The sequence below is a fragment of the Aquarana catesbeiana genome, linkage group LG06 (genome assembly GCF_042186555.1).
Source record: "Aquarana catesbeiana isolate 2022-GZ linkage group LG06, ASM4218655v1, whole genome shotgun sequence".
NCBI classification, from domain to species: Eukaryota; Metazoa; Chordata; class Amphibia; order Anura; family Ranidae; genus Aquarana; species Aquarana catesbeiana.
This window is the reverse complement of record NC_133329.1, coordinates 391033662-391060910: the sequence shown is the minus strand read 5'-3', so window position 1 is coordinate 391060910 and position 27249 is coordinate 391033662. Positions and strand designations below refer to the sequence as shown.

General features: G+C 45.2%; 1 protein-coding gene across 3 annotated transcripts in view; it reads left to right on the top strand.

Annotated features, from left to right (window-relative positions):
* Window positions 1-5546: 5546 nt before the first annotated feature.
* The window catches only part of ANKZF1 (ankyrin repeat and zinc finger peptidyl tRNA hydrolase 1), a 55090-nt gene continuing 33387 nt past the window's right edge, over window positions 5547-27249 (top strand). The window contains exons 1-8 of one of the 3 annotated variants that reach the window (XM_073634339.1): window positions 5547-5776; window positions 11647-11774; window positions 14085-14179; window positions 17496-17598; window positions 17714-17901; window positions 17987-18102; window positions 20049-20202; window positions 26142-26361. In XM_073634339.1, the coding sequence (XP_073490440.1) occupies window positions 5769-5776; window positions 11647-11774; window positions 14085-14179; window positions 17496-17598; window positions 17714-17901; window positions 17987-18102; window positions 20049-20202; window positions 26142-26361 (1012 nt within the window). In that variant the 5' untranslated portion in view covers window positions 5547-5768. Of the gene's footprint in view, window positions 5777-8917; window positions 9184-11646; window positions 11775-14084; window positions 14180-17495; window positions 17599-17713; window positions 17902-17986; window positions 18103-20048; window positions 20203-26141; window positions 26362-27249 lie in introns of those variants that run through there. The other 2 variants (XM_073634338.1, XM_073634340.1) reach the window with 2 other exon arrangements.

Below are 27249 nucleotides of genomic sequence, written 5' to 3'. Positions count from 1 at the left end.
TGCCTGTATACCGTCCTAGGCTGCCTGTATACCATCCTAGCCTGCCTGTATACCGTCCTAGCCTGCCTGTATACTGTTCCAACCTGCCTATATACCCTCCTAGCCTGCCTATATACCGTCCTAGCCTGCCTATATACCGTCCTAGCCTGCCTGTATACCATCCTAGCCTGCCTGTATACTGTCCTAGCCTGCCTGTATATCGTCCTAGTCTGCCTGTATACTGTTCTAGCCTGCCTGTATACCGTCCTAGCCTGCCTGTATATCGTCCTAGCCTGCCTGTATACTGTTCTAGCCTGCCTGTATACCGTCCTAGCCTGCCTGTATATCGTCATAGCCTGCCTGTATATTGTCCTGGCCTGCCTGTATACCGTCCTATCCTGCCTGTATATTGTCCTGGCCTGCCTGTATATTGTCCTGGCCTGCCTGTATACCGTCCTAGCCTGCCTGTATACCGTCCTAGCCTGCCTGTATACCGTCCTAGCCTGCCTGTATATCGTCATAGCCTGCCTGTATACTGTTCTAACCTGTCTATATACCCTCCTAGCCTGCCTGTATACTGTTCTAACCTGTCTATATACCCTCCTAGCCTGCCTATATACCATCCTAGCCTGCCTTTATACCGTCCTAGCCTGCCTGTATACTGTTCCAACCTGTCTATATACCCTCCTAGCCTGCCTATATACCATCCTAGCCTGCCTGTATACCGTCCTAGCCTGCCTGTATACCGTCCTGACCTGCCTGTATATTGTCCTAGCCTGCCTGTATATCGTCCTGGCCTGCCTGTATACCGTCCTAGCCTGCCTGTATACCGTCCTGGCCTGCCTGTATACCGTCCTAACCTGCCTGTATATTGTCCTGGCCTGCCTGTATACCGTCCTAGCCTGTCTATATACCGTCCTAGGCTGCCTGTATATTGTCCTGGCCTGCCTGTATACCGTCCTAGCCTGCCTGTATACTGTCCTGGCCTGCCTGTATATTGTCCTGACCTGCCTGTATACTGTCCTAGCCTGCCTGTATACCGTCCTGGCCTGCCTGTATACCGTCCTAGCCTGCCTGTATACCGTCCTAGCCTGCCTGTATATCGTCCTAGCCTGCCTGTATACAGTCCTAGCCTGCCTGTATATTGTCCTAGCCTGCCTGTATACCGTCCTAGCCTGCCTGTATACCGTCCTAGCCTGCCTGTATACCGTCCTAGCCTGCCTGTATATTGTCCTTGCCTGCCTGTATACCGTCCTAGCCTGCCTGTATATTGTTCTGGCCTGCCTTATACCATCCTAGCCTGCCTGTATACTGTCCTAGCCTGCCTGTATATTGTCCTGGCCTGCCTGTATACCGTCCTAGCCTGCCTGTATATTGTCCTGGCCTGCCTGTATACCATCCTAGCCTGCCTGTATATTGTCCTGGCCTGCCTGTATACCGTCCTAGCCTGCCTGTATACCGTCCTGGCCTGCCTGTATATCTTCCTAGCCTGCCTGTATACCGTTCTAGCCTACCTGTATATCTTCCTAGCCTGCCTGTATACCGTCCTAGCCTGCCTGTATACCGTCCTAGCCTGCCTGTATACCGTCCTGGCCTGCCTGTATACCGTCCTGGCCTGCCTGTATACCTGTATATAGAGATGTTAGAGGGGTGTATATAGAGATGTTAGAGGGGTGTATATAGAGATGATAGAGGGGAGTATATAGAGATGTTAGGGGGGAGTATATAGAGATGATAGAGGGGAGTATATAGTGGAGATATGTTTTTAATTGATCTGTTGTAGCAGTCATTGATAAAGGATGAAAATGATGGTGTGGTGTGTGTGTGGGGGGGCAGCATTGAAGGACCCGGCCTTGGGGTGGCAAAGGGTGTAAATCCGGGCCTGAGAGGGACCCAAGAAGAGGAGGATCTGGGCTGTTCTGTGCAAATCCACTGTACATAGCAGATAAGTATGACATGTTTATTATTTGTTAAAAGAAAAACGAGACTTTATAATCACTTTAAAGTGGTTATAAAGGCAAGGTTTTTTTGTCTTTTTACAAAAAAAAAGAAAAAAGTGGTAATACTTACCAACTCTGTGCAAGAGTAGCCCCCTACCACCTCTTCTGGGGTCTCCTGCCAGCGCTGTCTCTGCTCCTCCTCTTCTAAAAGTCTCCACTGTGCAAGCCGGATGCTATGATGGCACTCATACAGGCATGGTCCTGAGCTGGGCTGTGCGTCTCCACAGACACATAGTACAGCTTTGCGCACCCCCCCCCCCTTTCATCTGATCGAAAGCAACAGGAGACAATGGCTCCCTCCGCCGCCTCTGTGTCATGTGAGACCAGGAAGAGGCGAGAGCATCGCTGCAGGTGGTTATTGGGAAAGGAGTTTGGTTGTTTGGAAGGTGGGGAAGAGGGTGGGAGGCGATACAATTACTGGGACATTTTTTACCTTAATGCAGGCAGTGCATTAAGGTAAAAAATGTCCAGAATTTAGAACCACTTGAGGTCCTGATAATGATTTCAAGCCCTGATGAACGGGGGAGTGTGTTGGCCCAAAAAAAGTGTTGGTTGTTTAATGGGATGGTATTATAAATCATTAACTTAGACTCTTTCACCATTTGGTTTGGTGCTCTGGTTGTTTTTTAGCCTTAAAGAGGAGGTCCGTCCAAAGAAAAAAAAATTAAAAGCCAGCAGCTACATATACTGCAGCTGCTGGCTTTTAACAATAGGACACTTACCTGTCCTGGAGTCCAGCGATGTCAGCACCACAGCTGATGTTTCCATCAGCTGTCGGGTGCTGCCGCTGCCATTGCGGCTAAGGGAACCCGGCAGTGTAGCCTTGCGGCTTCAAGCCGGGAACCCTACTGCTCACACGCAAGGCCCAGCTCCTCTCTCCTACTGGCCCGGCGACAGTGGGAGGAGGAGGGAGCCCCGCGGTGACGTCATAGGCCGCAGCATGGACTCCCGGAAGTGGGAACAGGATACCTGTCAAAGACAGGTATCCTGTCCCCGCTCCCGCCCCAAAAGGTGCCAATTGTGGCATCGGAGGGGGAGAGGAGACAAATGAGCAGAAGTTCCACTTTTGGGTGGAACTCCGCTTAAAAAACTTCTAAAACAGCACAGTTTAAAAAGCCGGCCCTATTCTTACTGTCAAAGAATCAGACAGCCACACAGTCTTTTGGAGGGTATTACCAATGCGCTAACCAGGCCAGAGATACTCGGTACCTCCCCCCCGACGACCTGACACATGGTAATAGGCGAACTACTGTTCCCAGCCAGTCCATTACTGCCAATGCTGTGTTCCCCGGCCACAGCATTCTGCACTACTCTTGATAGCTTCTCCCTCTCGGTTTTTTCTCACACTGACCTTCTCCAAAGGGATAGTTCTGTGTCCCCATTCACAGAACGCTGATCTACTCTCCTCTGCTTTACTGCTACTTCTTCCGTACTGATCTTCTTCAGCATACAAGTCCTGTGTTCCCCGGTCACAACAACCTGACACCACTTCAGAAATGAAGATCTTTACCTAGGATTCCCTCCTAGCGGTTCCACCATCCCTCCTCCACGCTCGGCGCATCCTAGAGTTGCCACCTCATCCCTTTAAACCCGAACACATATTGATTACACAGGTTCTGTGGGTTTAAAGGGATGAGGTGGCAACTCTAGCGCATCCCCATGTGGGGATGCCCGAGAACACCAGCTCAATACTCCATTCTGTCTTTTCCTGCTTTCCAGAACTCCTCCCTGGCAGCATGTGACCTCAGCTTATATGGGAGGCCTGCCCCCTACCAATACCAAAGGGTAATTGGTTAGAGCTCCTCACATGAGCTGCCTGTCACTCAAACCTCAGGTCCAACCTCTCTTCCAGAACAATCTTTCTGAAAGCAGGGGAGGCGCTTCTGAGTCAGAGCACAGGTGGCCACACCCCCTACTACACCAAACACTCCCAGTCCCAAATCAAAATAACCAGGCCCAGCCTAAAGCACAGGCCTGGCTAAATTTACCTGCATTTGGACCCTGAGCTATAGAAAAATACAAGTCTAGGACCTACCTTCAGGTGGAGGGTGCTACAACTATATAAGCTCAATTTACTGTTAAAAATAAATGTGAAATGTTTTAGTCTCCGCCATCTTGCTACACCCTGCACTCGTCCACAGTAAGGATACAGTGAGAAGGCTGTGTTTCATCAGATATGGCGACCCGTCAGAAAGTGTAACGGAAGTGACGTTTCGTCGTCGCCATATTGCTACACCCCACACTCATCCATAGTAAGGATAGCCTGAGAAGAGGGTAAGCAGACATCTTGTTACACCCACCGGAGTTTTGCATTTTACACATTTTTTTTTTTTAACAGTAAACTGAGTTTATATAGTGAAATACAGTACTTACAACTCCGTGTGACTGTTTAGATGTTGAATTTTTAAAGCAGCCAACTTCTGTCAGATTGACAAGCCTGTAAGATCAGCACGCTTGCCGCAGCTTTCAGAATTCAACATCTAAACAGTAAGATGGAGTTGTAAGTACAGTATTTCACTATATAAAGTCAGTTTACTGTTAAAAAAAAAGTGTAAATTACAAAACTCCGGTGGGTGTAACAAGATGTCCGCTTACCCCTTCCCAGTGTATCCTTACTATGGAGGAGTGCGGGGTGCAGCAAGATGGCGGCAACGAAATGTCACTTCCGTTACACTTTCTGACGGGTCGCCATATCTGATGAAACACCGCCTTTTCGCTGTATCCTTACTGTGGACGAGTGCAGGGTGTAGCAAGATGGCGGCGACGAAAACGTCACTTCCGTTACAAAATCTGACGGGTCGCCTAATCTGACGAAACACAGCGCAATGCAGATGTGACAGGAAACATGTCACCTCCACTTATGCCGCGTACACACGGTCGGACTTTTCGGCTACAAAAGTCCGACGGACGCTGACGGACTAAGTCCGGCAGACAATCCGATCGTGTGTGGGCTTCCCCGGACTTTCAGCGGACTTTTCCAGCCACAAATCTGATGGACTTTAGATTTGGAACTTGCTTCAAATCTTTACGTCGTAACTCCGCCGGATCCAGAAATCCGCTCATCTGTATGCTAGTCCGACGGACAAAAACCGACGCTAGGGCAACTATTGGCTACTGGCTATCAACTTCCTTATTTTAGTCCGGTCATAGGTCATCACGTACGAATCCGTCGGACTTTGGTGTGATCGTGTGTAGACAAGTCCGGTCGTTAGAAAGTCTGTTGAAAGTCCGCCAAAAGTCCGTCGAAAGTCTGTCGGACGGGCTGTCGGACTTTTGTAGCTGAAAAGTCCGACCGTGTGTATGCGGCATTAGAGTTGCCACCTCATCCCTTTAAACCCGAACACATATGAATTATACAGGTTCTGAGGCTGATTAAATGCGGATAAGGCACCAAGTGAGTTTAATTACCAACTTAATCAGCCACAGAACCTGTGTAATCAATATGTGTTTGGGTTTAAAGGGATGAGGTGGCAACTCTACCTCCACTTCCACGTGTTGCTTCTAATGTATTGTTGTTTGTTACATTAAAGTTCATTAAAAGAAAAAAAATAAAAGTGGAGTAGAGTGGGCACATGTTTCCTGTAATAAACAGTGGAGCTCCAGCTTCAGCCATTCACTGTTTGTTACAATAAAGTTCAATTAAAAAAAAAAAAAAAAGTGTGGAGTGGAGGGCACATGCTTCCTGTAAAACAAGGAACTCCACTTTGCAGCCAGGTCTCTTTGTGAAAGCTGGGCGGAAGTGAGGTCATATGCGGAAGTAAAGGGACAGCTGGGTCCCACGTGAGCAGCATGGAGGGGTGAGAGTGACTGTCATGTCTCCCTGATGACTTTATTATGTTATGTATATATTGTGTGCTCCTCGTCTACAATACAGGAGGATTGGGAGGGGCGGGGTCTTTTGTGGGACTGTCAGCTGTGTCCTGCCATATGCTGCACAGGGAGAGGAAGAATGTTCATTGTTCTCTATTGAAGTATAGCTGATATTATTTTTTAAGGTACTTGTATAGTGCTGTCAAGTTACACAGCTCTTTTACATATATATTATACATTCACATCAGTCCCTACCCTCAAGGAGCTTACAATCTAAGGTCCCTAACTCACATTCATACATACTAGGGACAATTTAGACAGAAGCCAATTAACCTACCAGCATGTCTTTGGAGTGTAAGAAGAAACCGGAGTCCCCGGAGGAAACCCACACAGGGAGAACATGCAAACTCCAGGCAGGTAGTGTCATGATTGGGAACCAGCGACCCTTATTTACTGCTAGGCGAGAGTGCTACCCACTACACCACTGTGCCACCTGAACATGACACCCCCCCCCCCCCCCCCATCCTGGTCAGCTCAGCTGCCCACCTTCTGGAATACTAGTTGGCTGCTGATCCTCCGGCTTCAGTGCTGTCCATTAATACAACTGGGTGCAGGATGCGTGTGGCTGCTTTAATCCTGGGTGGTTGCAATGGGCAATAACACTTGGCAACAAGCTTAGTTTGGTTGCTATGGGCAATGACGTTTAACAAAGTCACTTATGAAGGCAAACACGCAGTCCTTTTCCTCTGTGTATCCCAAACATGGCAAAACAGGCAAAGTCTCCCCCGGCTGTTGACAGTTGCTAGGGGCGACGGCCAGCAGTTTAACTGTGAAGGCAGATCTCGGTGGGACCTCCAAATGTAGCGGTGTGGTCACCACTTGGTTTTACCTGGAACAGTTATGACAGATGGAATCAGAACTCTCTATGTACATACATGTTCTAAGTCTGTGACTCAGAAATCGCTGTAGCCATTAGATCAGTACCACAGCCAGGGAGCAGTCCGAACCCACCCGAACTATCCCACCAAGAAGCTGTCAAAGCCGACAGCCAATCACAGGTGTCAGAGGCATTCCCTGCCCCACAGCTAGAGATGGGCTCGGGCGTGTTCGAAATCCCACATGCCTGACCCGGCCAGGAAGCCGACGCTGTACACCTCTAATTAGGGTTGCATCGATACTAGTATCGGTGGCGATACCGAGTATTTGCACAAGTATCGGTACTCGTGCAAATGCACCGACACCTGAAACCGATACTTTCAGGCTCGGCTCTTTGAGCTGTCAGCGGGTCTCCCCTGTGTTAAAGAAGTCCATTGGAGCTGCCAAAAAAAAAAAAAAGCAGCCGGAAATGTTTATTACCAACATTGCTCAGCCTCTGAAACACTAAAATAAAAAGAAACATTGTTTCTTTTTGTATCTTTCTGTTTCTTCATCTGCAGATCAAAGGGATGAACAAATGTTCCTCTGTTTAACCCCTTAATAACCCTTCATTTACTCTAATCAGCCTTAATTAACTCCCTATTCTCCTCCATTTAATTATTATTTTCCTGCTTTTTTTTTCTTTTGTTCGCTTCTATTTTATAAACAATTAAAACTTTTTTTTTTGTACTTTTTTTTTTGTTTGATTTGTTAGTGAATATTTTTACACATATATATATTAACATATATTTACACATTTTCACATTGAAAAAGCGCTACATTAAAAAAAAAATCGATTTCATTTGTAAATAACTTTTCAATGCTTTCTACCATTGCTAACAGCTGAAGTTAAAACAAAACAGTTGCGGTAGGTATCGGTAATTGGTATCGGCGAGTACTAAAATAAAAAGTATCGGTACTTGTACTGGTATCGGTGCATCCCTGCCTCTAATCACGGGCAGTGAGACATTTCCCGATCTGTGTAGCTGCGGACCAGGAAATATCCCACTGCCTGTGATTAGAGGTGGACAGTGCCGGCTTCCTGGCGGGATCGGGCATGTGGGATTTCGAACACGCCCGAGCCCATTCCTACCCACAGTTACACATCCACTCACCGGCCACTTTATTAGGTACACCTGTTCAATTGCTTGGTAACACAAATTGCTAATCAGTCAATCACATGGCAGTAAGGATTGGCTCGGGCGTGTTGGCAACCCCCATGTCCCCCGAGCCCGCCAGGAAGCTGACACTGCGCAGCGCTAATCACAGGCAGTGAGACGTTTCCCGATCCGCAGCTGCGGAGACCAGGAAATGTCTCATGGCCTGTGATTAGCACTGCGTAGTGTCAGCTTCCTGGTGGGCTCGGGCACGTGGGGTTTGCCAACACGCCTGCGCCCATCCTTACATGGCAGCAACTCAATGCACTTAAGCAACTAGACGGTGAAGACGACTTGCTGAAGTTCAAACTGAGCATCAGAATGGGGAAGAAAGGGGATTTAAGTGACTTTGAACGTGGCATGGTTGTTGGTGCCAGACGGGCTGATCTGAGTATTTCAAAAACTGCTGATCTACTGGAATTTTCACACACAACCATCTCTCGGGTTTACAGAGAATGGTGGGAAAAAGAGAAAATATCCAGTGAACGGCAGTTGTGTGGAGGAAAATGCCTTGTTGATGTCAGAAGCGAATGGGCAGGCTGGTTCCAGATGATAGAAAGGCAACAGTAACTCAAATAACCTCTCGTTACATCCAAGGTATGCAGAATACCATCTCTGAATGCACAACACATCAAACCTTGAAGCAGATGGGCTACAGCAGCAGAAGACCAAACCGGGTGCCACTCCTGTCAGCTAAGAACAGAAAACTGAGGCTCCAATTCTCACAGGATCACCAAATAGAAGATTGGAAAAACGTTGCCTGGTCTGATGAGTCTGTGACATTCAGATGGTCTGGTCAGAATTTGGCGCATGGATCCATCCTGCCTTGTATCACCGGTTCAGGCTGGTGGTGGGGGTGTAATGGTGTGGGGGGGATATTTTCTTGGCACACTTTGGGCCCCTTAGTACCAATTGAGCATCATTTAAACCCCACGGCCTACCTGAGAATTGTTGCTGACCATGTCCATTACTTTATGACTACAGTGTCCCCATCTTCTGATGGCTCCTTCCAGCAGGATAATGCACCATGTCACAAAGCTCCAATCATCTCACCACTGGACAATGAGGTCCCTGTACTCCAATGGTCTCCACACTCACCACATCTCATCCAATAGATCACCTTTGGGATGTGGTGGAATGGGAGATTGGCATCATGGATTTGTAGCCGACAAATCTGCAGCAACTGTGCGATGCTATCATGTCACTATGGAGCAAAATCTCTGAGGAATGTTTCCAACACCTTGTTGTATCTATGCCATGAAGAATGAAGGCAAAAGAGGGTCCAACCCGGTACTAGCAAGATGTACCTAATAAAGTGGCCGGTGAGTGTATATACACCCTTTGCAAATGCAGGACTGTGGAGCGGGGATGCCCCATATGATTGGTTGTTGCCTTTGACAGCTTCTTGGTGGGATAGCTCAGGTGGGTTTGGACTCACATTCATCCCTATCAGGGAAATGTACTTCTCATGTGCCGCTTAGAACATTCATTAAGGGGATCTTCACTACCCCCTTCCTATCCCCCCCCTTATCTCTATAGCCAGTGTATGCACCAAAATATTCTGGCATGCCTGGAGATCCAGCAATGGCCCGGATGGGGGGGGCGCAATACACCCAATCTTGTGCAGCTGTTCTGATGTTCTCAGGGGTGCCAACTGTGTCTCTTTTGGGTTCTGCAGCCACCCCAGGATGACACACATGCACTGTAGATTACATTGCAGCCTCCTGAGATCCATGACCTGGGTATCCCAGAAGACTTCAGGCACTGCAAACAAGCCCGGGGCGAGAAACCAGGAAGCAAGCCCCCTCCCCCCAGAAAGGTATAACCCCCCCCCCTTAAAATAATGAAAATTTAGTGAGAGGGGGGCAGAAGGTGAATGGATGGGGGAAAGTTGATGAAGAGGGTAAAAAGGCCATTTTTTTTTTTTGTTCACTTTGGATAGAGTAAGGCTGCTTTCACACTGAGACGCTTTACAGGCGCTATAGCCCGAGTTCTTTTACACTGGAGCAGTGCGCTGGCAGGACGCCAAAAAAAGTCCTGCAAGCCGCATCTTTGAGGCGCTGTAGGAGCGGTGTATACATCGCACCTACAGCGCCCCTGCCCATCTAAATCAATAGGCAGCGCCGGCAAAGCGGTACTTTTCGGGCGTTTTTAACCCTCTTTCAGCCGGGGTTAAAAGCACCCTGCTAGCAGCCGAAAAGGGCCGCAAAAATGACGGTAAAGCGCCACTAAAAATTGCGGCGCTTTATCGCCAGCGCCCCAGTGTGAAATTGGCCAAAGGGAGTTTTAAAACCACTATCAATTTTTTTTTTTTTTTTCTTTTTGCCATCTGTGTCTCATTAGGGAAATTTCTCTTCACTTCCTATTGACTCAACAAGAAGTGAGAGAATATCTTTCAAATATAAGGGAAATATTTTCTTAGTGGTCTCGGGAACTGGTGTCCCCATTGGAAGTTTTCGCCTCTCTTCCTGTTCTGGTGGCAACTCAAAATTATTTTCATTCCCGGTGACATTCGTGACCAGAACGGTTTGAGAGAGTGAGCTTCCCTAGCAGGGACACAGACTGCAACTAAAACCTGACAGGGGATTCAAAGCTTCCCTATTCTATCCAGATCTGTTAAAAAAAGTTTTGGTTTTAGTTACTTTATTAACCACTTCCGGACCGCCCACCGCACATATACTGTGGCAGAATGGCCCGGCTGCGCGAGCCGACGTACCTGTACGTCGGTCCATGCATTAGATACAGTGGGCGCACGTGCCGTGGGAGCTTGCTCGCAGGTCTGGCGGACTCGATGTTTACCGGCCTCCCGATATCGTGGTAAAGGGAGGCAGAATGGGGATCTGCCCATGTAAACAAGGCGGATCCCCGTTCTGACAGGGTAGAGATCAGCTGTTCCTAGTGATCAGGACAGCGATCTCTCTCTACTCCCAGTCAGTCCGTCCCCCTGAAAGCATCTCCCTAGGGAACACTTAACCCCTTGATCACCCCCCCCCCCCCCCCAGTGTTATCCCCTTCCCTGCCAGTGCCATTTATACAGTGATCAGTGCATTTTTATAGCACTGATCACTGTATTGGCGTCACTTAGGGTCAGATTTGTTCACCACAATGTTGTAGTCCTGCTAAAAAACGCTGATCCCCCGCCAAAAACAATAAAAAATTAAAAAAAAAAAAATCTTTCCCCTATTTTGTGGATGCTATAACTTTTGCACAAACCAGTCAATTTACACTTATTGCAAATATTTTTTTTTTAACAAAAATATGTAGCAGAATACATATACTAATGAATAAATTAGTATATGTGTGTGTATATGTATATGTGTGTGTGTGTGTGTGTGTGTGTGTGTGTATATATATATATATAATATTATTATTTTGGATATGTATTATAGCAAAAAGTAAAAAAATATATTTTTTTTATTTTCTTCTATAATACATATCCAAAAAAAAATATATATATATATATATATTTTATTATTATTATTTATTTATTTATTTTTTTTGGATATGTATTATAGCAGAAAGTAAAAAAGATATTTTTTTTTTCAAAATTGTCAGTCTTTTTTGTTAATAGGGCACATGATAAAAACCACAGAGGTAATCAAATACCACCAAAAGAAAGCTCTATTTGGGGGGGGGGGGGGTGTGGCATTTTGGGTACAGCTGTCGCACGACCGCGCAAGCATGGCCTGGTCATTAAGGGGGTAAATCCTTCTCGGGGCTGAAGTGGTTAATTGATGACATGCTTTCTTCTTCTTCTTATGCTCTTCTCTAAACCATGTTGGCAGGTCCCCCGGATCACAGACCTTGTGCCTCTTTGACCTGAACCCAGAAAGTGATTTGTTCTCGGAACTTTTCCTGAATAATAATAAAAATGCAAAAGAGGGATTTGCGGAAGATAAACAGAAACTTCCAGGTAAGAATCTACACTCTGCTTTATAATTCTCTGCATCTCAATAGGGAGAGAGGCTGAAAACCATGGACAGACCTGTGTATGGAGGTAACTGAAAAAAGAACTGTCTGTGTTGGCAAGAATTATACTGTTCAAGGGATCTGTTTTTTTTGCATTCAATAGAATGAATAGCAGGAAAAAAAAAAACTTTTTCTTGCAGTCTACAGGACAGTCTGGTAAAATTGCAGATCCTTCATTTTCTCTTCTGGTGGAGAGAAGCTCCTCCCTCCCAGACTGAGCAGTGCTTATGTAATGCCGGTGATGGCGGTGAAGACCTTAAATTTGCTTATATTTTGTCTTCTCTGCATCCTAATTCCCCTAATCTGCTAATGAAATTTTAAAGTAAAACTATTAATCTTTTTTAATACACACCTTATTCTGGACCCAGTTGGGTTTCTGTGCTTCTCTATACAAAGCAGGCAGATTATGGCTGGTAGAAGGGGCTACAGGGGGGCTGTACATAGCTTCCTGAAAACGTCACGCCCCCCTGCCTCAGTACTCCTCTCAAGAACCCTAAGGCTGCATTCACACCTGAGCAGTTCAAAGTCGCGCATTTTTACCGCAATTTTGTTCAGGTCACCAATGTAAAAGGCAGAAAAACGCCTGTAATCTGCCCCAAAGAAGCTCCTGTTCTTTTTTGAGCTTAGGGCGTTTTTCAGGCGTTTTGCTTCAGGTGAACAGGTGCCATTGAAATAAATGGGATTTTGCTTGTTGGGCTTGTTTCAGGCGTTATTTTTAGGCGTTTTATGAGCTTAAAACGCTCAGGTGTGATTGCAGCCTTAGACCTTATGCAAGCAGTGGGCTGGCTCTTGGGTGGAGTTATGCAAATATCAAAATGCCTTGATGGGTGGATTTCAGTCTGGAGAAGTGGGAGTTCCCAGGCAGGCTGCTTTTGATGGAGACCGCCCCAGGTAACGCCCACATAAGAGTCTAAAGCCTCGTACACACGATCGCATTTTCGGCAGGGAATTGTATGATGACAGACTGTTGGCCTAAAATCCGACCGTTAGTACGCTCCTTCAGACAATTGTTGTCCAACTTTCAGCCAACAAATGTTGGATGGCAGGCTAGTAAATTTTCCGTGGACAACGGTCTGTTGTCAGATTTTCTGATGGTCAGTACACAAGTCCGTCACACAAAAGTCCAAAAGACCAAACACGACATTAGCAGAAGGTGCCCAAAGGGTGGCGCTCAAGAGCTGAAATCTCACGTAGTACGTCACTACGTTCGTGTTTGTTGACCGACAATTGTGTGCCGTTAGTATGCAAGACACGTTCCTGGAACACGCCCTTCGTACAAAAGTCTTACGCTCTGTTGGCCAACAATTGGATCGGGTGTACGAGGCTTTACACCGCATTCACACTGAGGCGGTTTTCAGGCACTTTAGCGCTGGAAATTGCCTCTGCTAAGCACCTGAAAACCACCTCCCATTCATTCAAGTGTGACTTTTCACACTGGGGCGGTGCGCTTGCGGGACATTCTGAAAAGACCTGCAAGCAGCATCTTTGGGGCAGTTTGGGAGCACTGTATACAGCGCTCCCAAGACACCCTGCCCATTGGAATGAATGGGCAGCCCTTCCGAAGCGCCTGAAAAGTGATTCGGGAACGCGGCAAAATGGGTGCTTTTAACCCCTTCTTTGGGGTTAAAAGTGACCCACTAGCGGCCGAAAAGCGCCGCTAAAACAGCACTAAAGCGCTGCTAAAACGAGTGGCGCTTTACGGCTAATCCGGAGCGGCCCCTAGTGTGAAAGGACTCTAAGGCTGTCCATACATTATACTATTTTCTTGTACGATTTTCCATTAGATTTACCAAAACCATATAATATGAGGTCACACCAAAACACTTTCCATTTGTATGCAACCAGGCAGGCCCTCATACTATATAGTTGAAGGTAAATCATAAGAAAATTGTATGAGAAAAGTGTATAATGTATGGACTGTTTAAGTCTCCATGATTGAGAAAAACTTAAAGCCAGTGATCGAAAGGGGGTAGGCCCAAGACAGTCAGGCTAGGGGAGGAAAGGGCTAGAAGATGCTGGACATCCTCCTGCCAGGATATGAAGCCGGCTCTATCTAATATGCCACATCTTCTACCGCACATTGTGAGAAGCTCACAGTGTGCAGGGAAATCGGAGTAAGCCATTTCAGTCCAGGAGGGGAGTCTGTACAACTGTGCAAGACTGAAGGGAAGGCCGGAGGTCAGCTCAAAGTTGAGTCATGCCGTGCATACCTGATTATTATATTTTTTTACAACATGTAGTTATTTTCATTTAGAAAATTCGGAAAGCAGAGGATCCAGCATCCTGGAAATTTCAAATCGGATGAGCTGCACTACTTGTCAGTCCACGTTTGACAGCAGAGAGGAACAGGTAACTGTTATTTGGATTCCTTTCAGAAGACACATGTATGGCTCTGTGTTTATTTCCTTTCTCTAAATTAGAGAGCTATTTAAAACAGTTGAGCTCAACTTTCACCCTATCTGGAAGAGGTGTACTCTGTTGCCTATCCAATTAGATTTTTCTTTCCCTCTCCATACTGAATGAAAATTTTCCCACTCTAAAAGACTCTGGTCCGGCCGCACCTAGAGTATGCTGTCCAGTTCTGGGCACCAGTCCTCAGGAAGGATGTACTGGAACTGGAGAGAGTTCAGAAAAGGGCAACAAAACTAATAAAGGGAATGAAGGATCTCAGCTATGAGGAACGACTACAAGCATTAAACTCATTCTCTCTGGAGAAGAGTGAGAGGGGATATGATAGCGATGTACAGATATTGTACTGGTGACCCTAACACAGGGAAAAATCTTTTCAGTGGGAGGGAGTTTAAAAAGACATGTGGCCATTCATTGAAATTGGAAAAGAAGCGGTTTAACCTTAAACTGCGTAGAGGGTTTTTTACTGTCAGAGCGGTAAGGATGTTGAATTCTCTTCCACAAGCAGCGGTATCAGCAGGGAACGTTGATAGTGTAAAAAAAAAAACTATTAGATGGGCATCTTAACGATCACAACGTACAGAGATATACAATTTACTATTGACATAAAAACACACACACCACTGGTTGAGCTGGATGGACTTGTGTCTTTATTCAACCTTACTGACTATATGTAAGTATATGCACTGGATGATTGTCTGATTGTGCATATAGATATGTGGATCCGATGTCCACTTATAATACTTAATCTGATATTGGGCATCCTGTCCAAATTTTTTTTTTCCCCCAACTTTTTCCTATGCAGGGCATTGGTTTAAATGGGCACCATTGAAATTAATGGTATTTGGCTTGACACTGCTTGGAGTAATGCAGCCCAGTGCATGTGGTGTGAATGAGCCTTAACCACTTGCTTATTGGGCACATATACCCCCTTCCTGCCCAGGCCAATTTTCAGTTTTCAGCGCTGTCACTCTTTTGAATGACAATTGCTCGGTCATGCAACACTGTACCTATATGAAATTTCTAGCACTTTTTTTTTTTTCACACACATTTTTATTTTTTGCTAAGTTTTTATAGTTTGTTATAAAATTTTGCAAACAGGTAATTTTTTTTCATCCTTTTTATTGATGTGGGCTGATAGGGGGCGCTGATAGGGGGCGCTGATAGGTGGCACTGGTGGGCACTGTTTAGCAGCAGTGACTGTCGGTGTCCCTTTTACACAAGCGAGCAATCGACTTATTGTTTTTCTCCTCACACTTTTAGCGTGAGGGGAAAAAAAGCCAATTGCTGACTTCATGTGATCAGCTATCATTGCCTGACAGCTGATCACGTGGTAAAGGCCTGGGATCAGCCTTTTACTCGGATCTGTGATCAGCCGAGTCCCATGGACTCAGTGATCATAGAGCGCACTACACTGCATGGAGAGGTTGCAGATAAAAAAAAATTTGCATTTACTTTAAATGTATTTATTTTTTTAGGAGTCTGGAAAGCATTGCACCAGTGATCGGCAGATCTCCTGCAGAATGTCAGTGAGAGCTGTCTGCCCCATACATCGTACGGCCAAAACTGTTTCATACTGGCAGGAAGATTTAATGAACCTACTACATCGCATGGTAGTTCATTGAGAACTACAACCCGACAGCCGCAAAGGTTGTCGGGACTTGTAGTTCATTCGTACACGGAGCTCTGTGAATGAATGATGTAGCAGTGTGGACGGAGACTCGCACGGCCTCGCTGGTTTCAAAAAGTGACAGCTAGTACAGGGAACATCTCCCCCGTACTGCTGTCACAGGGAGAGAGGACAACGGGGAGCGGCTGCAGCAGTGAGAACATGTTACAAAGGTGATCTGGTGCAGCTGTGCATAGTAACTAGGGATGCACCGATACTAATTTTTTTACAATGAGTACAAGCACCGATACTTTTTATTTTTTTTATTTTTTTTTAGTACTCGCCAATACCAATTACCGATACCTACCGCAACTGTTTTGTTTTAACTTCAGCTGTCAGCAATGGTACAAAGCATTGAAAAGTTATTTACAAATGAAATTGATTTTAATTTAGCGTTTTTTCAATGTGAAACGTGTAAATATATGTTAATATATATGTGTAAAAATATTCACTAACAAAGCAAACAAAAAAAAAAAAGTTTTAATTGTTTATCGTTTATAAAATAGGCATGAACAAAAGGAAAAAAAAAGCAGGAAAATAATAATTAGAGGAGAATGGGGAGTTAAGGGTTATTAAACGGTTAAACATAGGAACATTTGTTCCTTTGATCTGCAGATGAAGAAACAGAAATATACTAAAAGAAATAATGTTTCTTTTTATTTTAGTGTTTCAGGGCTGAGCAATGTTGTTAATAAACATTAATAACCTTGCAACCAGCTGCTTTTTTTTTTTTTTTTTTTTTTGACAGCTCCAATTACCGAACTCCTTTAACACAGGGGAGACCCGCTGACAGCTCAAAGAACCGAGCCTGAAAGTATCGGTGCATTTGCACGAGTGCAAATACTCGGTATCGGCACTGATACTAGTATCGGTGCAACCCTAATAGTAACCAATCAGCTTCCAGGTTTTATTGACAAAGCTTAATTGAACAAGCTGAAGTTAGAAGCTGATTAGTCACTATGCACAGCTGCGCCAGATTCTTGTGCACCAGTTTTAGTAAATCTCCCCCATAGCTTTGCATTGTAATATAAAGCTGGAAAGCAAAACCATTTTACAGCAGTGCAAAGTCTTGGTATCTAATGAGCAAATATCACTGCGCCTGTATTCATATAAATTTACAAACGATACATAGAATTGAGATTTGTACACCCTGAAAAGATTATTTCCATCAAGATCAACTCTTTTTACATGCGTATTTAAAAGACTATGGGGGAAAATTTTATCAAAACGGGAGCAGACAGAATCTGGAGTAGCTGTCCATGGCAAACAATCAGCTTCTATCCTCAGCTTGTTCAGTTAAACTTTGAAAATAATAGATAGAAACTGGTTGCCATGTACAACTGCTCCAGATTCTGTCTGCTCCCATTTAAAACGGAGCTCCACCCAAAAGGGAAAGCTCCGCCTTGTTCGCATCCTCCAGATGTGTAAAGCACACTGCAATATTGTTGTTCTGTATTGGACTCTCTAAGTGAACTGTGTGCCTTTTATGGTTCTTTGTATATGTGTCATCTCTTTTTATTTTGGAGATAAATAAAACTTTTCTGTTAAAAATAAATACATTCCTCTCTGTATATTTCCTTTTTAAAGAAAGAACATTACACTTTGGACTGGCATCGCTTTAATCTGAAACGGAGAATCAAGGGGGCAGGCGTTCTGAGTGAGGAAGACTTCCAGAACAAGACGCAGGAAGGTGAGATGGTTAGAATGATGGACATGACAAGGGGCAGGTGGACCGGGCAGAACGCAGGATACGGGTGAAGGGTAACGAGGATTGTGGCTAGAAATCTGATTTTGCTCTCTTGCAGGGGATGTGTCCAGTATTTCTGGCTCAGATTCGGAGAGCTCAGATGAAGAGGATTCAAGAACGTCCCTCGAGTCCAGTTTAGAGTCCTCTCTGGACTTGGGTCATCCAAACCGCTCCCAAAGGGTCCTGTTCAGGAATGGTCAGGGGAAACTGCTCTCCGTGTACCGCTGTGTGCTGGGGGTAACAAAGGTAAATTCACAGTGACTGCCACATATGGACAGCTCAACACTAGTCAGTTATTATAGTGTATTTCAGTGTTATTAGTGTATTTCAGGACATGGAAGTGAGCCCAGAACAGCTACTGAGCTGTGTAAAGTGTCTGCAGGACCAACCAACAGTGGTGATTCTTATGGCTGGAGGAGGACATTTTGCTGGCACAGTGTTTAAGGGGTGAGGATATCTATACACACTTTCTTTCCCCTTATTGTATTGCCTTTTAAAGTGGCAGAAAGTATCATTTAATTGTATTTTGGCCAAAATATGTAAGCTCGCCACCCACGCCAAGGGGTCCTCATGTCTGGTGAGTCTTAGACTAAGGCTACATTTACATGGCTGAATATGTGCAGTTAAAGCAGAGTTCCACTCAAAAGTGGAACTTCCGCTTTAAGGACTCCTAACCCCCCTCACATGCCACATTTCACAGCCAGATGCCCACACTTGTGATGCTGGCAGCAGAGAGAACCGAGGGTTCGGGCGGCTGCATCGCTGGACTGTGGGACAGGTGAGTGTGTGTTTTATTAAAAGTCAGCAGCTACACTTTTTGTAGCTGCTGACTTTTGGCAAACACAAAACCGAGCGGAACTCCGCATTAAGTTGGCCATAGATGTTTTGAATCTCAGCTGGATTAGTAGGGACTGGCTGAGGTTTGAACCATGTATGGACAGATTGATTGTACCCAAGTTGATCAATCAACTTGGGTACAACCAGCCTGTTGGATATTTTATGTGATTATTGCCAGTGGCTATAGTTGCTAGCAATAATCACTGTGTGTTCTGCCAGCCGTCATGGCCCCCCTGCTGGTGAGAACACAATAGCTTAGCAAGAGGGATTTCCCCCCCATCAACACTGATTGTGTTGATGGGGGAATTGAGTGACTTTCTTTGCTGCAACCCATGGTTGCAGAAAAGAAAATCGCACCATCTATAGCCGGCTTTAGTTTGCTGCGTTCAGAGGTGATTAAATGCCACCTCTGGACACAATAACACTCTCATACAAACTGGTTGATTGCCTGCAGCCAAAACCCAGCAGAAATGCCGACCCTGGATGCACACTAGGTGCGCCCAGGGTCAGTATTCACATGTAACCACTTGGATGAGTGGATACAGGCAAACAGCAGCAGTGCCTGCCATTGATTTGTACAAATCTGACAGCTGCAGCTGTTCGCATGCAGTGTTTACAACTGGCAGCAAAATCTACCACTTCTGACAGTGGCTGCCCCTGGCCACTGCAAATCGGTGATGTGAATGTACCCATATGCCGCGTACAGACGGACTTTGCGCCAACAAAACCATGGATTTTTGTTCGAAGGTTGTTGGCTCAAACTTGTCTTGCATACGCACGGTCACACAAATGTTGACCAACAATTCCGATCGTGGGAACGCGGTGACGTACAAGACATATGACGAGCCGAGAAATAGCAAGTTCAATAGCCAGTGTGGCTCCTTCTGCTTGATTCTGAGCGTGCGTGAGCTTTCGTGCGACGGACTTGTGTACACACGATCAGACTTTCCGACAACAGAGTTTTGTTGGCGAAAAATTTGAGAACCTGCTATCAAACATTTGTTGGCGGAAAATCCGACAGCAAATGTTCGATGGAGCGTACACACAGTCGGACTTTCTGACAACAAGCTCGCATCCAACATTTTCCCGTCGGAAAATCCGACCGTGTGTACGCGGCATTACGCTTTACAAAGTACAATAAAAATAATTTATTAAATGGGTTACTTGAGCTCAGTCCCGGTCCACACACCCAGGTAACTTTCATATTGAAATACAAAAAAACAGGGAATTTATTATTGGATGCATAATGCTTGTAAACATCCTTTTGATGTCAACTATACCATTCATTTAACAGGTGGACCGGTATGTATTTTAAAAACGTTTCACTTTCTTCCCACCATAGCACAGTGTCGCACTATACGCCAGCAGTTCTGGATGTGCATCTGGCCGATAGACTATAAAGCAAAGATTTGCAAAGCTCTGCCCTCTCAGGTTGTAACGTGAGGACAGCTTTGGTTAGATGTACCTATATTCTTATTCCTTCCTTCTTCCTTTTTTTTTTTTTTTTTTTTTTTTTTTATTAATCTCATTGTGTTTTTTTTGTCTTGCTTATACAGGAAGGAGGTGTTCAAACACAAGACCTTCCACCGGTACACAGTGCGAGCAAAAAGGGGAACTTCTCAATCTCTTCATGATTCCCAGAACCGCAGTCACATGGCCAAGTCTGCCGGGGCATCTCTGAGACGATACAACCAGGCTGCACTAATGGCGGTGAGGAGTATACTTTGTGCGGGTGTGATACAATTTACAAGGTTCTGTTAAAAGGTCTTTCCACCGAAAACTGAGTCCGTCCCTGGCTCCCTATATGTCTTGGATGCTAGAACCATTGAGCTCTCCCTGCTGTAATTCCTGACTTTGGTCCTGTCCCTCTGGGAGTTTTGGTTGTTCCGGCCCACCCTTGTGTGCCCAGATCCTCCTGTGACATTCTTCAGAATATTCAAAAAAAAAAAGAAACAATCCAGCAGGGATAGTGGGAGCCTCTCAAAATGGGCAAAGCCGCTGTGCAGGGATTTCACCAATACTGTCCCCAAGAAATAGAAGAAACGTTAATTTTCTAGCTTCTACCAAATACTGAACTATCAGTTTTGTCTAAATTGGCCCTTTAAATGCTAAACTCCAGCTATTTAAAAACAAAAAATGGCTTTGCATTAAAAAAAAAAAAAAAAAAAAAAAAAACTCACCTTTTTTATTTTGATGCTGTCCCCTTAAAAAAAAAAAAAAAAAACTCCTCTGGGTTGAATGATGGCCAATGTCATTCTACTCGCCTCCTGTGAGTCCAGACCAGTGTTTCTCAACTCCAGTCCTCAAGGTGCCCCAACAGGTCATGTTTTCAGGATTTCCCTCAGATGAAAACGGCTGTGGTAATTACGAAGGCACTGAAACTGATCAAATCATCTGTGCAAAATAATGGAAAACATGACCTGTTGGGGGAGCCTTGAGGTATGGAGTTGAGAAACACTGATCCGCGCTGTCATGGACCCGCCCCCTGGAGGGAAGGTCTATCCCCTCAGCCTGGGATCACAGTAAGGACCGGCCACTCTGCTGCTGGCACAGAAGATGAAGAACTTGATGTCTCCTATGTCTCTTAACTTTGGTATGCTCTTTTGCTTAAACATCTGTTGATTGTCCACATTGCTATTTTTGTCCCCCCCCCCATGCCTTTCCTTAAATTATGGCCTCCTTATCTTTATTAGCTAAGAACCTATAAATAAGTCTGTTTCTGAAGTGAGAATTTTTCTCGGCATAGCCAGCTTTGTTTTATTAAGTCCCTGATTAGCAATTAGAAGCACCCTACCCCCATTGCTAGCAGTATATAACTAAGCATCCCCTTTGGGAAAGGCACGTTTGCCAAGGGGTGGCATGTTTGCAGATGAGGTTTTTTTCCTCAAAGTGGGAGCACTTCTGACTCTGCACTTCAGCGAAGGAACACAAGAAAACACCTTGAAACATACAATACAGGTGACCTTGTTTACACTTTCAGCTCTTCCTCCCCCTTCCAAAATTCAATGTCTACCACTCCTTCTGACAGCTGTGTCTTCTATCCTTAAATTATCTCTCCTGCACCCCTCCTCTCCACCCCACACCTTATATATATCACCCTCACTTCTGTCCTCTCCATATTCCTGCACTCATCAACTGGCTAATTCTAAATCCACACGCCCAATACTCCAAACCACTGGGGCATGTCCCCTCATATAAATCGCACCCCCACATTACCTCCCTCACCCTTCTGCTTCTCCTATCTTCTAGTGATGTTTCCCCAAATCCTGGGCCTCCTTCATCTAACTGTACTCAACACGCCCATTATCGTACACCCTCTGGCTGCACCCGCAATGCACACAATCTAGTTCCCATTTCTCTTCTTCCCAAGACCAGACTCCCTTTCTCTTGCGCCCTTTGGAATGCTCGCTCTTTCTGTAATAAACTCGCCTCCCTCCACGATCTCTTTATCGCTAACTCATTTAATCTACTTGCCATTACCAAAACCTGGCTTCACGAATCGGACACTGCGTCTTCTGCTGCTCTATCCCACAGTGGTCTTCTCTGGACTCACTCCCCCAGACTCAGTGGACGCAAAGGAGGGGTTGTTGGAATCCTTTTAGACCCACATAGCACCTTTCAAGTACTTCACCCACCTCCCTCTCTGTCACTCTCTTCATTTCAGGCGCACTGCATTCGTCTCTTTTACCCAGTTTCTCTAAGGATAGCTGTGATTTACCGGCCCCCTGGTCCAGTATCATCCTTTCTTGATGACTTCTCTGCCTGGCTACCCTACTTTCTCTCTTCTGAAATCCCCACAATCATTCTGGAGGACTGCAACATCCCTACTAATACTAACATTCCTGCAACTTCCAAACTTCTCACTCTAACCTCCTCCTTTGACCTGAAGCAATGGATACATGCTCCTACTCACTCTGAAGGCAACACCCTTGACCTCGTCTTTTCCCACCTATGCACTGCATGCAACCTCTCCAACTATACTTACCCTCTCTCTGATCACTACCTTATTAACTTCACTCTCTCCCTCATCTCTGCCTCTTCGCCCTCCATATACCTAATGGTTACCCGTAGAAACCTTCGCCATCTCAACCCTTCTCTTCTCTACTCTGCTACTGAACACCTCTATGACAAAATAGCACCTCTGTTCTGCACCAACCTAGCCACTTCTGTCTACAACACTTCACTTCTAGCCTCACCGGACACACTGGCCCCCCTCACTACACACACAGTCAGGCCCCGCCCCCTTCAACCCTGGCAAACAGATCACACTATAAGTCTGAAAAAACACAGCCGAGCTCTCGAGCACCTGTGGCGTAAGACGAAGTCCCAGAAAGATTTCAGCCAGTATAAATCACTGCCAAGCAGACCTATTTCATCACCCTCGTTAAAAACTTATCATCCCGTCCCCGTCAACTCTTCTCTACCTTCAACTCTCTACTTCGCCCTCCTCTGCCTCCACGCACCAACTCACTCACTGCTCAGATCGCCAATCACTTCAAACAGAAGATTGATACAATTAGCAAGGAGATCTCTACTGTTCAGACACCCTCCATGCCTTACACCTCATGTCCACAGGTACAATTATTACTTCCCTCTTTCAACCCCACCACTATAGAAGAGGTTGCTAAATTACTTGCTAATGTCCATCTTACCACCTGCCCTCTGGATCCTGTTCCCTCGCAAATGCTACAGCCTCCCTCTAGCTCTATTCTACACTCTCTAACCCACATCTTCAATCTCTCCCTCTCTTCTGGCATCTTCCCCAATTCCTTAAAACATGCACCTATCCGCCCCATACTTAAAAAGCCCTCACTGGACCCATCCAATCTTAACAACCTACGCCCCATCTCCTTGCTCCCCTTTTTATCCAAACTCCTTGAACGTCTAGCCTACAACCGACCTGAGCGTCCACCTCGCTGATAATAGCCTTCTTGATCCCCTTCAGTCTGGATTTCGTCCTCAACATTCCACAGAAACTGCTCTCCTAAAACTAACAAACAATCTACTAATGGCCAAAACTAAGGGACACCATTCTGTACTCTTACTTCTGGACTTCTCAGCTGCCTTCGATACGGTTAACCACCCCCTCCTCCTCAAAAAAACTCCATGCCTTTGGTCTCCATGGCTGTACTCTTCGCTGGTTTTGTACCTACTTATCTAACCGCACCTTTAGCGTTACCTACAATTTTACTGCTTCCTCTCCTCTTCTTTTCTTTGTTGGGGTCCCCCAAGGTTCTGTTCTTGGACCTCTCCTATTTTCAGTCTACACCTCCTCCCTGGGTCAGCTTCAAATACCACCTCAACACTGATGACACCCAAATCTATTTCTCTACCCCTCAACACACCCCTATAGTCTCCTCACATATCACTATTTTACTCTCAGATATATCAGTCTGGATGTCACACCACTTCCTCAAACTTAATCTATCCAAAACCAAACTTATCATTTTTCCTCCCCCACGTGCCTTTTCCCCTGATCTCTCGGTCAAAATTGATGGCACAACTATCAGCCCATCCCCACATGCCAAGGTACTAGGAGTAGTCCTGGACTCTGAAATCTCCTTTAAGCCCCATGTCCAATCACTGTCCAAATCTTGCCGCCTCAACCTCCGGAACATCTCCAAAATACGCCCCTTTCCAACCAATGACACAACAAAGCTCTTAATCCACTCCCTGGTTATCTCTCACCTCGACTACTGCAACTCCCTACTCATTGGCCTACCTCTGCATACCCTATCCCACCCTTCAGTCCATCATGAATGCTGCTGCCAGACTTACCAACCGCTCTGTCTCTGCTACTCCTCTCTGTCAATCCCTCCACTGGCTTCCGCTCACCCAACTAATTAAATTCAAAATACTAACAACTACCTACAAAGCCATCCACAACTCTGCCCCCAGCTACATCACTAACCTAGTCTCAAAATACCAACCTAATCGTTCTCTTCGTTCTTCTCAAGACCTCCTGCTCTAGCTCTCTCATCACCTCCTCCCATGCTCATTTCCAGGACTTTTCCAGAACCTCTCCAAGCCTATGGAATACCTTACCCCAATCTGCTCGTCTATCTCCTACTCTATTAGCTTTTAGACGATCCCTGAAAACCCTTCTCTTCAGAGAAGCCTACTCTACCCACACCTAACAACTGTATTTTCATTTTGTCCATCTGATCATCCCCCACAGCTACTCCACTTGACCCTCCCTTCTAGATTGTAAGCTCTAACAAGCAGGGCCCTCTGATCCCTCCTGTATTGAATTGTATTGTAATTGTACTGTCTTCCCCGATGTTGTAAATCGTTGCACAAACTGTTGGCGCTATATAAATCTTGTATAATAATAATAATGTCACTGCACTGACCAGAAGTCACCTGAAATTAAAGCTAAACTCCAGGAACTGCACAAAAAAAAAAAAAAACCTTGCGCAGCAAGAGTGAGATGCTGGTCAAGTCTAGGGGTAGAGGAAAATGCTGTTACTCCTGTCTCGCTTCTCAATGCAGCAAGCTTCCTCTGTGCTGCGAACCGTCCCCTAGAACTTCTTCTCTGAGGTGTTACAGCTGTCGGTTGCACGCTGACCTCATCACATACAATGCAGGACCAACAGCCCTGTGTTGTACATGAGGATGCCAAGGCTTGCCGAAGTGGGTGTCGAAGAGGGGGGTGCTGAAGCCTGTTTAAGCAAGGAATAAGATAAGTACTACATCTTCTACCACCCATAGACTTAATGAGCATGTACCTTAGTCTTAGGGTTGCAAGAGTATTTTCTTGTATGATTCCTGGAGTTCAGCTTTAAATTGGTAGTAAAGTCAACGTTGTGAAAAGTTGCTGACAGGCAGAGTATGTATGACAAAGGAGACCGTAGCCGTCTCTTCTGTCATACAGACTTCCTCCTGCCACATGCGCAGCTCAGTAAACATTTACAGCCCCCGATCTGTGCTGTTGCTATCTAATTCTTGTGCGCATGCGTGGGAGTGATGTCATTGCGACCCAGTCATTCAAGCGACCAAAGGCACAGAACCCAGAAGGATGGCCGAGTGAAGATGGAAGCACCTAGAACCCGCCGGATCCATCACAACGCAGAGCTGGAGGGCTCAGCTTGACAGGTAAGTGTGCCATAATATGCTAGTATGCTGAGCATACTAGTACATTATAGCATAAACCACCTGGGGACCCCAAAAAGAAGAAACTACGGCAGACTTTACTACCGCTTTAAGGTACTGTATGTATCTGGAGAATAAAAAAAAAATGGGCTTTTTTTTTTCTCTAAGCCCTCGTTCACATTGGAGCAACTTGTCATGCAATTTGACCTGTCAAATCGCTTGACAAGTCACACCCTATTGTCAGAAATGGCGCTGTTCAAATCGGTGCGACGCTGACTTTGCAAAGAATGAGGGCTCAATGCTCTTTTCTTTTTTTTTTCTTTAGATACTGCAGAGCTCCGGGGTATGTCCCCCAGTAAGATATTTGACAAAAGATTTACAGTATGAAAACAATATTTTTCATATTAAAATTTTTTTGTTTTACCTAGTTATCACAATTGCCATTCTTTTCTTACCTCATGCTATAATATAGAGATCCATAGCGTGATTTCTCATAATGCAGTGATGGTTTATGTCAGCAATGGTTGTTCAGTACATTATTTTGTTCTCCTCTCCAGGACATAACCCAGTTGTTGCAGAGTTGGACAGAACACATTGCTGAGGCTCGTGGAATCTTCCTGCGTGCTCCTCGCTCTGATAAGACTCTTTTCTTGGGGCGGAACTCCCCAATCCCAAAGAAGGACCCACGTGTTCATGGCATTCCCTTCAGCACTAGGAGAGCCACCTTCCGAGAGGTGCAGCGTGTACACACACAGCTCTTTACTCTGCAGGTACACGGTAAGTGCAAGGGGAAGAGATAACTGTAGACATAATTTATTATGCAGAGACCGCCTACTGAATAGAGGATAGGGCGAGGAAGCATGAGAGGTCCTTTGTTTGTGTATTAGAGCTGCACGATTAATTGTTAAAAAATCGCCATCTCGATTCAACCTCCTCACGATCTCTATGCAGAATTACCCGATTCATTCATGTAACAAGTGTAGAGAGTTCTCTGCTCACTCAGCAGTCAAAAGAAAAAAAACAGGCAGTCTACCAAGTTTTTCATAATTCACAGTGCTGGAAGAGAACTAGAAACATTGTAACTTTTCCTTCTTAGATCAAAGGGATGACCTTAGGTGTGTAATTGAAGGAAGTTTAACCACTTATAGTCTAAAGCTTTTTCTGACACTAGTTTCTTACAAAGAAAAAATTACTTGGAACCCCCAAACATAGATAGATATCTGTATATCTAATATTTTTTTTTAGCATAGACCCTAGGGAATAAAATGGCGATTGTTGCAATATTTTATGTCACACGGTATTTGCGCAGCGGTCTTTCCAATGCAATTTTTGGGAGAAAAAATACACTTCAATGAATTAAAAAAAAAAAACTAAACAGTAAAGTTAGCCGAATTTTTGTTATATAATGTGAAAGATGATGTTACGCTTCGAGAATCGTGAAAGAATTGTGATCTTTATTCTAAGCAAATATATTGTGATTCTGATATTAGCCAGAATCGTGCAGCTCTAGTGTGTGTGTGTGTGTGTGTGTATATATTATATATAATGTGTGTGTGTATATATATAATGTGTGTGTTCCTGATTATTCTGCCATGGCAGATGTGCCTAGCTCTTTTTCAATTACTATTGGGCATTGGTTCTTTTTTGATGAAGATTAAACATTTG